Source organism: Cynara cardunculus (assembly GCF_001531365.2).
Source record: "Cynara cardunculus var. scolymus isolate 2C chromosome LG 17, CcrdV1, whole genome shotgun sequence".
NCBI lineage: Eukaryota > Viridiplantae > Streptophyta > Magnoliopsida > Asterales > Asteraceae > Cynara > Cynara cardunculus.
The window spans coordinates 20,446,259-20,457,914 of NC_037544.1; the positions used below are offsets into that span (position 1 = coordinate 20,446,259).

At 34.6% G+C, this 11,656-nt stretch overlaps 1 protein-coding gene across 3 annotated transcripts; it reads left to right on the forward strand.

Moving 5' to 3' along the window:
- The first annotated feature begins 9,272 nt into the window (after nucleotides 1-9,272).
- On the forward strand, nucleotides 9,273-11,474 carry LOC112501094 (endoglucanase 25-like). 3 transcript variants are annotated; one of them, XM_025104751.1, is made up of 3 exons: nucleotides 9,273-9,743; nucleotides 9,864-9,943; nucleotides 11,088-11,474. In XM_025104751.1, exons 1-3 carry the CDS (start codon nucleotides 9,565-9,567, stop codon nucleotides 11,435-11,437), a joined length of 609 nt encoding a protein of 202 aa, XP_024960519.1. In that variant the 5' UTR covers nucleotides 9,273-9,564; the 3' UTR covers nucleotides 11,438-11,474. The 3 variants fall into 3 exon arrangements, with proteins under 3 accessions (XP_024960519.1, XP_024960518.1, XP_024960517.1); XM_025104750.1 differs by having other exon boundaries at nucleotides 9,273-9,404; nucleotides 9,563-9,943; XM_025104749.1 differs by having other exon boundaries at nucleotides 9,273-9,943.
- Nucleotides 11,475-11,656: the final 182 nt, after the last annotated feature.

Here is an 11,656-nt window from a genome sequence, read left to right on the forward strand (position 1 = left end):
CTTTGGTATGAAATATGTATTACATGCAATGTGTGGGTTGGGGCGTTACATTTTGAGCCTAAACAAAAGCATATGTTGCTTTATCTTTCTACACTACACAGATTTTGCAATTTATATGTTATTTTGCCGAAACATTCATAGATATGCTATTATTAAGCTATCGATGATTGAATGGAAGACCTGATGAGATGATCATCAAAAAGTCTCATATATACAGTACATCCGTTGTACTGAGTATATCTGTTATACTCACATGACAATCTTTTTATAAGATTGAAAACAATTTCATTCGTTGAAATTGGTTGTTACCTGCCCATTCCCTTAATCTGAAAAGATTAAACAATTGGATTTGAAAAGATCTACTTACAATTTCATGAATTGACGATTTTCACGGAAAATTTCATTCATTCATGTGTATGATGTTATGATTCTCATTTCATCATAAGGGGGAGTATGTAATAATGAATGAAATGTCCAATTCCGAACATTATAAGGGGAATTTGTTGTAAAGATCAAGGGGGAGTAACAACAAAAATTGGCAAAAGACTCAAAAGGAGTGCGACTGGAGATGATTACAAAAGATTATTCTGATGCTACAATGTCTGAGAGTTGTTGGATGTGAAGATCAATTTACAACAGTTTGCTGATAAAGATTGCTTTTGAAGAGAGAATTTGTTAAAGCTCAATTCTGAAAATCGTTATTGTTTCTGATCTATATTGTCAAAAGAGAAGATCATCGCGGTTCTGCGTTCGAGGGGGAGAATGTTAGAAGATTTTTCTCAACAAATGATTGTCTGAAGATTTCGAGTTGAAGATTGTTTTGAAGAAGATATAGTGTGCAAAGCATCAAAGTTCAAACGAGACTCAAAGTGTGGAAATTCTTTCAAGTCCGAATACAAAGGGGGAGAATGCTAGGACTAAAAGTCAGTGTAAAATTGTATTCGTTTTGAAAGTTAATTTTGTCTATAATTGTATAAAAGTCACCGTGTTTGACTTTTTATAGGATAGTTTGACTTTGACTTTGTCTAGATGTTTGACCCTATATAAAGGGTGAGTTGCTTGTAATTTTAGGAAGGATGCTTATTGTAATATCAGATTACGTAATAATAGTTTGACCATATTTTAAGTATTGACCTTCTCCCTCTCATCTCCTTCATAGTGTTCTTAATGAATATCATCTCTGCCATTGTTGATTTGAAAATTTATTTGAAGATTGATTAAAGTGGGACTAACAGGTTCAGAAGCTACATGGGAATTAGAATCTGACATGAGAACCCGATACCATTAGATGTTCGGTTAAATGAATTGCGGGACGAAATTCTTTTGAGGGGGAGATAATGTGATAACTGGGTTTCAAACAACATTGGTTGAGGTAACCTTTATGTGGTTATAATGTGAATTAGTGAAAACATGCATGTTTAATTTAGAAATGCATGGATTGTATATATATATATATATATATATATATATGCATGAGAATATGTTACTGTGCATGCATAAGAATATGATAAAATATGTGCGTATGTGTAAGGTGAAAAGCATGCATGAGTCATTAGTAAAAATATGTGGATAATGCAACCTTCATGGTTAAGTAAGATTTGCTTTAAAAATGATAAAACCCACCGCCCAAAGGGTTTTATATTAATAAATCCCCACTGCCTCTATTAGAAAATATATATAAAGGAGGTAAAAAGATAAGACCTTATCTTATCTTACCTTTGGGAAATTTTAGAGATAAAAATGTGTGAGTGTGGCGGTGGAAGGGTTCTTGAGATGGACTATTGCTTAAAAGTGATTTGAGGAAATCTGTGTTAAGAACTGCTGTGTGTTTGAACCTGCAATCCGTGCATAATGAGGTGAGTTTTTGTTACCAAATCATTTTAAATGATATTAATTGAACTGCTAGGTTGTTGTTGATTTGATTCTTTGGAGAAGAATGGTAATTCCTGTTTTTGAACAATTTGAGCTGAGTTTTATGAATCTGGATGGGGAAACTATTTTGGAAAATAAAGAAGGATTTGCTTCTTTGAAAACAGTCATGAATGATATCCTATTTTAAGGATTTAAAGGGAATTTTGAGTTTGGAAATGATATTGAAAGAACTGGTTGTTCTTGAGTTTTAAAGTTTTGAAGATAAAATGGTTTTAAAACCATTATTGGTTATAACTATAGAGGATATTCCTTCAAGACGTTTGTGACTTCGGTCTGTCTTCGTTTGGAATTAATCTATAGATTTTGTGGATAAAACTATAGAGGCTCTTTCATCAAAACGGTTGTGACTTCGATATGTCTTCGTTTGGAACTAATCCATAGATTTTGATGAGGAAATAAGAGTGGCATATCAAGGAGAGGTGTACCATGGGATAAGGGTGACATGTTAAGGAGAGGTATACCTTCGGTTATAAGGGTGGCTTATCAAGGAGAGATATACCTTCGGATATAAGGGTGACATTTGTGTGTGGAATTATTATAACTCTTGCTATTATGTCTCTTAAGATTACAATAGATTTGAGTTCTTACTTCTTTGTAATTTGAGGACTCAGAGATGTTCTTATTAGAAATGATAGTATTGATGTTATTGAGAAGGAGAAAAGTTGGCCTATGGCCAATGGTTTTGGATAAATTCTTTTTTGAAACAAAGTGTTTGATTTAAGAGGAACCAGAGGGGATCTGGTTAGTCCTCATAATAGAACCAGAGGGTTCTAAATGATGTTTCGATATTGATACAAGTCATTTACTAAAGTTTTAGTTAAACTAGAAGCTCTATATCTATTATATAGGAGCTCTGTGTCTAAATCAGATTTTAAAAGTTGATTTTAAGATTTCATACTTAGAAACTTTTCATATAAAGGAAGACAGACCAGAGGGGCACTGATTGACCTGCACGTTGGACCAGAAGGCCCCTGGTTGGTCTAAGCTTTTAAGCCAGAAGCTCTGGCTAGTAGAACAGAGCTCTGGTCATACAAGATTTTCTTAGAAGGAGTTTTTATACCTAGGAAAGCTATTTTATTGTCTATGGTGTTGGTCTATGAATGTTTTGGGGATTTACTTAAGTAAGAGGTTCTGGTTGGCTTAACTAGAAGCTCTGGTAGAGGAACCAGAGGAGCTCTGGTCCTCTTATTTGCTAAAATATTTTCGAAGTCTGGTCTTTGGAACCAGAGGTCCGATTGACACAAACAGAATGTGGATTTATATTTCATCATGTGAAATGATGTGTGTCCAAAATCTCTGATCAATCTTCAATAATCTTCACAATCATCATGGCAGATTAAGATATGGCATTAAGATCATCAAGAACACATAAGAATATTGAGAGAGAAAGTCAAATGGTCAATCCATCTATTATGTACGTAATCTTACAATTGAGCTCTTCTTACACTAATTACAAAGACTTAACCATATTTATATGGTCAAACATACAAAGACAAGGTCAAAGTCAAACCTATAAGAAAAGTCAAACACGCTGACTTTTTACAATTATAGACTATTTATAAACTTTCAAGACGAATACAATTAATACTGATTTCTCAGTCCTAACAAATGACTTTATTTAAATAATGTTTTGGTGTTATTCACCCTACAATTACATGGAAAAAGGAATCTCACTAGACCTCCAGGTCTAACCCTCATTTTGTGTTTTCATATATGTGTTGTAGGAAATACAGAGTATAATGATAGTAAAGGAAAATGCAAAATATGAATTGTTTTCTCTATGTGCTTAGCTATATGAAGATCAATGGATGTGTTTTGGAATTAGATGATAAGTGGTACAAGAGCATGTATTTTGGAATTTTTGGGTTGTGTATTTTGTAATATAGTTCTTGTACTTTGGACCTTTGTGGGATGAAACATGTATTTTTTGTATGAATTATATGTTATATGTAATGTGAGTTTGGGGGTGTTACAAACATCTTAAGACGCATGGTGTTATTATCCCATGTTTCTGGCAAGCATTCTAAGAACTTTGTCAGTGTCTCGGAGTTGGAATAATCTCTTTCAACTGTCCTTAAATCGATAAGAAGACAATTAAAATGATGATGTACGTTAGACAAAGATTCAAATTTTGCACGGACAAAACATTCATATTGTCTTACTAAATTAATCTTTCTCGATTCTTGTACTTCATATGTACCTTCATATTGAACACAAAGAGTGTCGCACAAGGATTTTCGAGGTTCTTAACTTCATAACGGAGTGATAAACCTCGTTAGGAAGGGACATGGATATTATAGATCTAGCTCTAGTATCTAAAGCCATTCTCTTTCTTCGTCACTCCATTGATGAGGGAGTTTCAGAATCTTCCTTTCAGGAATGGCGACAATCGTAGCAGTTGTAGGAACTGCTGGAGGTATTGCAAATAGAACATAAGGTCCATTTTCGATATAGTATAGAATTTCAGGATCCACATCTTCCAAGAAAAGAGATATCCGATTCTTCCAAAGACTAAGTTGTCTCTGATGAACCGGGGAGGTTTGGCTAGAGAGTCATTATCGTGAAAGTTTGTGTTTGTGTTTTGTAATGCCATTTGAATGGTAAAAAGTTATCTTAAAGAAAGAAGAGATAATAAAAACTGCTCTGATACCACTTGTTGGTCCCAAACGGATCTACAAGAGTTTAGAGGTAACATTTTGTAGGAGGGGTGAATACAAACAAATCAGTTTTCACTTTTTAAAATCCTCTATTGATAAAGAAGATCAATACATAATTTACAGACTGTTTCCGGAATAAGATAAGATAGATAACTTATCTAAAACAATCTAAGGAACACATAAGATACAAAAAACAAGAAAGAAAATACTTTCTAAAAGAAGAAACAATAACTTTGCTAAAGAAGAGCTTAGTTGATGTTCTTCACTTGAAGTAAAATTGAAAGATTAAGAAGTCTTGTGCTTGTAAGGAAGTCCTTTCTTGGGTAGAAAGTTGATCTTCAATATATAAGTTTCTTGGCTTAGTTGGTTGGATGGTTGCTGAGGAGGAGGAGCTTCTCAACTATTTATATCTATTGCATTAAGTGCAAGTCAGATAGTACAAGGCACGTGGCAAGATTCTAGAGGTGTGCTTGTCCTTTGTTTCCAGATATACAGGCTTTTGACGTATATAAACAATAGACTTTCATAAAGTAGGTAAGCACGTTTAGAGACAATAGAGTGACTCTGTACGAGTGTTTTACTTTGAGAGGTATGGTTTTGTCCTTTGTGTGTAGGAGGATAAGAAAAAAACTAATCTTGATCAACAAGATTCATTTGATCGCTGATGCTAGAATAACACTTCTTTAGTGTATGATGAACCTTGAGTAGATTTCACACATGTGTAGACAGACTTGTTATCACTGAAACTGCATTAGATCACGAACTGTTTGTCTCTGTTCTTCAGCTTTATCTTTGATATCACTGAAAGTTCTTATGGTGTGAGTTTTGTCTTCTTGAAGAATACTATCTCTGAGAAATATAATACTTGTTCAGCGATCACTGAACAGACTTAGTGATGATCGCTGAAACTGAATAAAGAGAAAATACTTTTCAAAAGATAAAAAAGATCATCATCAAATCATTGAGAGAGATGATCAACGTGATGAAAGATGGTGGCCATCTAGTTTCTATGGCCATCTTTCGAGACAATGATGATGCTGTTACGAAGTATCCTTCCTTTCTCAGCAGATACGACTTCTATGAATGGCTCTAGATTCGACATGCAATTCAAAAATCCAAATCCAAGCATAAGGCTTAAATTGAAGAAGTTCTTAATGAACTATTCAACAAAGTGTCGAAGATTATCGAGGTTCCATCTCTGCCACATAAGTCCTCTCGAAGAAGAAAGAACCTTTTTGCTCCTAGAGAAGGTTCGTCCCACAAAAAATGAACATGAAACAAAAATTTTAGTGGATGAACTCTTCAAGACTAAGAAGAAGCCAGATATCTTAATGTTGAATCTGTCACCGCCTGAGAGGGGACCTATCATTCCTAACACAGTGCATGTGAAACCTGAGTATGGACTTATGTTTATTGACTATGATGGTCAATACAGGATTCAGTGATTATCTGAGTTAAATCTCTGCCTGATGGATCACTTAGAGTATCTTCGAATTTGGCTGAATGAAGACCTATTTAGAGAGATGATGGACCATGGGATCCGAAAAGAAATGCTGGAAAAAAAGATTCGAGGAGAAGATGTCCCTAGCTTCATCAACTTCAAAGATCTAAATTAAGAACCTTTCAATCTTGTAACCCTTGTAATTTTTATTTTCTTTCAATGTATAGCTTTTATTTTTTAAGTTCACCAAACCAATTGTAATCATTTGTAATATTTTGACTTGAATGATAATTTCAATGTAATGATTGGTTCACTGAAAAAGATCCCTGAAAAGAGTAAATGGGAAATGTACTTACGAGTTCTTTTTATCTTACATCTCTACCACATTTTTTGTCGGTGAATATGCTCTCAGTGTTGAATTATCCAGCTTATGTAATTTCATTATTTCTTTGTAATCCTTTACAAATAAAAGAATTTCCATAATAAACTCCGACTCTGAAACAAATCCCAAATATAGTAAAAAGGGACATGTATTTTACAAGTATCTTTTCCATATTGTACCAACTAAGAAATTTTATTTATATTGCTTTGTCATCATCAAATAGGGGGATATTCTTGATCCATACTCTTTTAATGATTTGATGATGATCCTTTTATATCTAGCGAAAAATACTTAATTCTGTTTTATTCAGTTTTAGCGATTTTCATTGAGTTTGTTCAGTGATCGTTGAAAATGTATTTTTAACATATCTAGTAAACAAGTATTCTTCAAGAAGACAAAACTCATACCAAAATAACCTTTAGCGATGTCAAAGATAAAGCTGAAGATAGAGACAAGTTGTTTGTGATCTGATACAGTTTTCAGTGATAACAAACATATTTACAATCAAGTGTAAAGTATGTTCAAGATTCAGTGAACACTGAAGAAACTCTAGAGTTATGTCAATGACATCGATCAAATGAATTTGGCTATACAAGATTAGTTCTTGTCTTATCCTCCTGCACACAAAGGACAAACCAATACCTCTTAAAGCAAAACACATGTACGGAGTCACTCTATTGTCTCCAAACGTGCTTACCTACTTTGTGAAAAACCACTGTTCATATACGACTAAAAGCAGGTATATTTGAAGACAAAGAACAAAATCACCTCTAGAAGCTTGTCACGTGCTTTATACCTTCTGACTTGCATTTAATGCGATGAGTATAAATAGCTATGAAGACTCTTTTCTTTATAGACACAAGAAGCACAAATCTTAATCCCACGAAGTTAACCTTACTTCAAGCGAAGAACTGCACCTACATGCAAAACTAAGCTTTCTCTCAAGCGAAGTTATAACATCTTCTTAAGCAAGTCTTTTCTCTCATGTTTTCTCTCATGCTTTTATGTATCTGGTGTGCTCTTTAGAATGTTTAGATAAGTTCTTTAACTTGTCCTTCTTCTACAAACAATCTTTAAATTTTGTATTAATCTTCTTATATCAATAAAAGGATTCTAAAAGTGAAATTTAGTGTGTTTGTATTTATCCCCTCTTCTACAAACTGTTATCTTTAAACTTTTATAGATCCGTTTGGGACCAACAACAAGCATTCACATTTCTAGTTTGCAAACACTTATGGGGATCAATATATGTCTTCACCATCCAAGTTTCATCATCTTTACTTGTTGAGACATGCAACACCCAAGTACATTTTTCATTTACAGCTTCTTCCTCTATTGTCTCACTTACCCCGGTATTAAATATTGGTAATTTTCTGTTGCAAACTGCCCCCAAGCTTGTCTGATCATTTTCTATTATCATTCTATTCCTTCTAGTTTCTATTGCATAAAGCTTTACAAATTTCATCATATCTGCCTTGCTACCAAATGTTTGCCTAACATAGAAGCTGGGATGTAAAGAAACTACTACTTCTTTCTGCTTTTGAACCTTCCTTAAACATTTTTTCCTTCTTGATTCGAAATCAGAGTCTGATTCACAATCAGAATCTTCATGGTTGGTTATATCAACCTCAACATCATCTATCATATTCCCTTCATCACCCAAAGTTGCTTCCACATTATTGCTTTCATCTACCTCCATACTCTCTTTATTGTTTTCAGATTCCTCCACATTTATGCCTTCACCGAAGAAAAGATCAAAACCATCAGTCATTTCGGTTTCCATTGTCGGCAACCCTTGACCCAACCCACTGCCTTCACCAATATTTGATACCATTTTGTCTGAATGCTATTCCAAAAGTAATTTCTTCTTACATTTACCAGTTCCCACATTCGAACCTCCCTCGTATGGTAGTTCCTGAATTTTAACATTATATACTTGTGAGGACTTCGAATAGGTGTTCACATTGGTCTCCAAATGTTCTGTATGTACATCAATTACCTTGAATTCAGGAAAGTATTTCAACAACATCAATACATATTTATCGTTCCTTAATGGTTGCAAACCAAATTTCATATCAATATTGGAACTCATGAAGCGGTAAAAAATCAGTTCATGATTTGGGTAACCTAAATCTTGTGTAATAGAAACAAGATCATAACTGATAAATGGTCAATATCTATCAAATCCACATAAGTGATTTTACCATCCATGTATTTTTTTTATCATGACCCTTCGTAAAGACTCCACCGTGAATTGATGTATCTTCATAGACATTAAGGTGGGGTAAAGTTCTGTAAGAGAAGATACAAATACTAGATGAATATACAAATTTCAGTAAATACAAAACTTAAACCCATCAGTAAGAATCTGACATACATAACCATAAATCTCGTTAGGATCGAATTTTTTCATCTCGTCCTCTGATGTGCCACATAATATCGACTATTCACCAATTTTGACCGATTTTTATCTGTCAATCATGATTTACCGTGGGATCGTGTGGATGAAGCGAGACCCTGAGAACTAGGGTTTCAGATCGTGTGGTGAACTTTCTTGTTTGAGATTAAAAGTCAAAGTAAATAAGAGGGTGGAAGGTTTTACTAAAAACAAAAAAGTTGGACATTCTTACCCCTGGATGGGGTTACAGTTTAACAGGAGTTACTGGAAGAAACTTTATTGAAAAGGAATGGCAATGACCAAATTTATAATTAGTTTAAAATAGGGGACTACTTTTGATAGTAAATGATAACCGTAAGGACTAAAAGTGTAATTTACTCCTATTATTCATAGGATTATAAAAATGAAAACCAACAAACCCATCAACGTCGTTGAATTATTGTCACTAACCTCACTTTACTTTTCCTGGAATCACATGGTCTCAAAAACCCCACTGTCTTCTCTTTGTCACTTCACACACATAAGAAAATAGAACCGTGTGTGCGTTTTAGCGTGTGAATTTCAAGCTACACCCAGATAGATTCGCATTCTAAAGTGCTTGATTTCATCTTTTTTATCTTCAATTTTCTGTTTTTCTATATGGGGTTTCGATTGATTTTATCAAAAGACCAAATCTTAAATAACCGTGTGTTTGGTAGTACTTAATTTCTTAACAACACTCAGTTTCTTTGATTCTTTCATCTGGGTTGCAGTCATGAGTATGTACGGCAGAGATCCGTGGGGTGGGCCATTAGAGATAAACACGGCGGATTCCGCGACCGACGATGACCGGAGCAGGAACCTGAATGACTTTGACAGGGCGGCGCTTTCCCGTCCTTTAGACGAGACGCAGCAGAGCTGGCTGTTGGGTCCTGGAGAACAGAAGAAGAAGAGGTATGTAGATCTGGGTTGTATCATCGTCAGCCGTAAGATCTTTATTTGGACTGTTGGAACGATCCTAGCCGTTGCTTTCACTGCCGGAATTATTACAGTAATAGTCAAGAATGTGCCTAGGCATCACAAACATCCACCAGCACCAGATAATTACACTATTGCTCTACAGAAAGCTCTCAAGTTCTTCAATGCCCAAAAGTGTAAGTTAACCTTCCTAGTTTGCTCAGATCTTTATTTTTAATTGCTTCCATTGCATGTTACAGAGGTATGATTCATGATAGATTGATCTGATCAATTTTTTGATTTGTTATGTGGTTGAAAGTGATATATTATCATTTGATTATAGTTTGTTATGTGTTTTTATACTTATTATGTGTATGGATGATTTAATAATTAAGTGTTAAACATGAGAAGTCTACATCAAGTATTTGGTCAGCTAATATGACCATTTGGTAGTGGTTTAATGATATAGAAAGTTGCTTATTCGGGGAGAGCTTTTACGCAGAAAGCCAAGTTTTTTCCAAACCAGCCCTCAATCAAAAAACACTCTCCTTTCCATTTGTGAAAAAACCCTACCAAACAAAAACCTTACCAATCTATTAAGACAGATTAATCCATACAGACTGGACTCGGTGGAAAACCAACTAAACAGCCCCCAAGTGTTTTTTGAGGTCACATTTGATCATATTGATTGGCTACCTTGGGGTAGAGGAAAGGTCTGGGGACATCTTACTCATACTTCGTGATGGCAACCATAAGATAGCTTATTCTTTGAGCTTATTGATGAGCCCCTGTTTGGTAAGACAAACATTTCAAGAGCTACTTCAGATAGCTTAAAGGGGGGAGGGGGGGGGGGTTCCCATTTTTTTTCCTTCCAATTACGCCCCTTTTAATTTATGTAAATTTGTGCTTATGTTTTCCTTTTAGGTCATTTTACTTTGTATCTAGCTTATCAATTATTTTGTATCAAACGTGACTAGCTTATCATCTAGTATTTACAAACATGACTAGTTTATCAGATAACAACTAGCTTATTAGCCGACAGCTAGTTTGTTTAACATAGCCTTATTGTTTTTGTTTGGTTTGGTTTTATTTAAGTATACACTACATCTTACAAAGGCGCAACACTATGGATGTTTAAGGGCATAGTGTTATCGTTATACCATTTGTTTGTAAAGGTGTAATGGCTCTTGGCATAGTCTTGCTTCTTCTAGTGTGAGGGTTTATTTTAAGATTCGGTTGTTCATCACAAATTTGTAGTTTTTGGTTACGAATTTCAGTTTGTTTATGCTTAACTTGTATTATCTGAATGTATCTCCCTTTTATCATCGTTAATTCTTGCAGCCGGAAAGCTCCCCAAGCATAATAATGTGTCGTGGAGAGGTAATTCATGTTTAAACGATGGGAAGTTGGACAAATCTGGGGCTGTAATTAAAGATCTAGTGGGTGGGTATTATGATGCCGGGGATGCGATAAAGTTTCATTTCCCCAAGGCTTTTGCCATGACTATGTTGAGTTGGAGCGTGATCGAATACAGCGCCAAATATGAAGCTGCTGGAGAGCTTGCCCATGTTAAAGAGATCATTAAGTGGGGCACTGATTACTTTCTAAAGACGTTCAATTCTACGGCCGACACCATAAGCCAACTTGTGGCTCAGGTTGACTTTGAAATCTTTTTTCAATGTGAATTGTAACCGTTATTTAAAATAGTATTTGTCCCACATCGCCAGGTTGTCAAGATTGATATATATATATATATATATATATAGGGGCCTATTCAAGGGAGAACTGAGTTGTTTGTGGTAACTGTGAGAATCAATATTAACCACAAATCAATAGATAAATTAGAAAATTTATAAATTTGGTAATTTTAAATTAAAATCTTAATGCAAGGATATTTTTGGTATTTTAAA

Excerpts from the sequence above, each read along its gene's own strand:
- LOC112501094 (XM_025104749.1), top strand. The coding sequence starts at position 9,565 with ATGAGTATGTACGGCAGAGATCCGTGGGGTGGGCCATTAGAGATAAAC. Across the intron at positions 9,944-11,087 it reads GTTCTTCAATGCCCAAAAGT|CCGGAAAGCTCCCCAAGCAT; the intron begins GTAAGTTAACCT and ends TAATTCTTGCAG.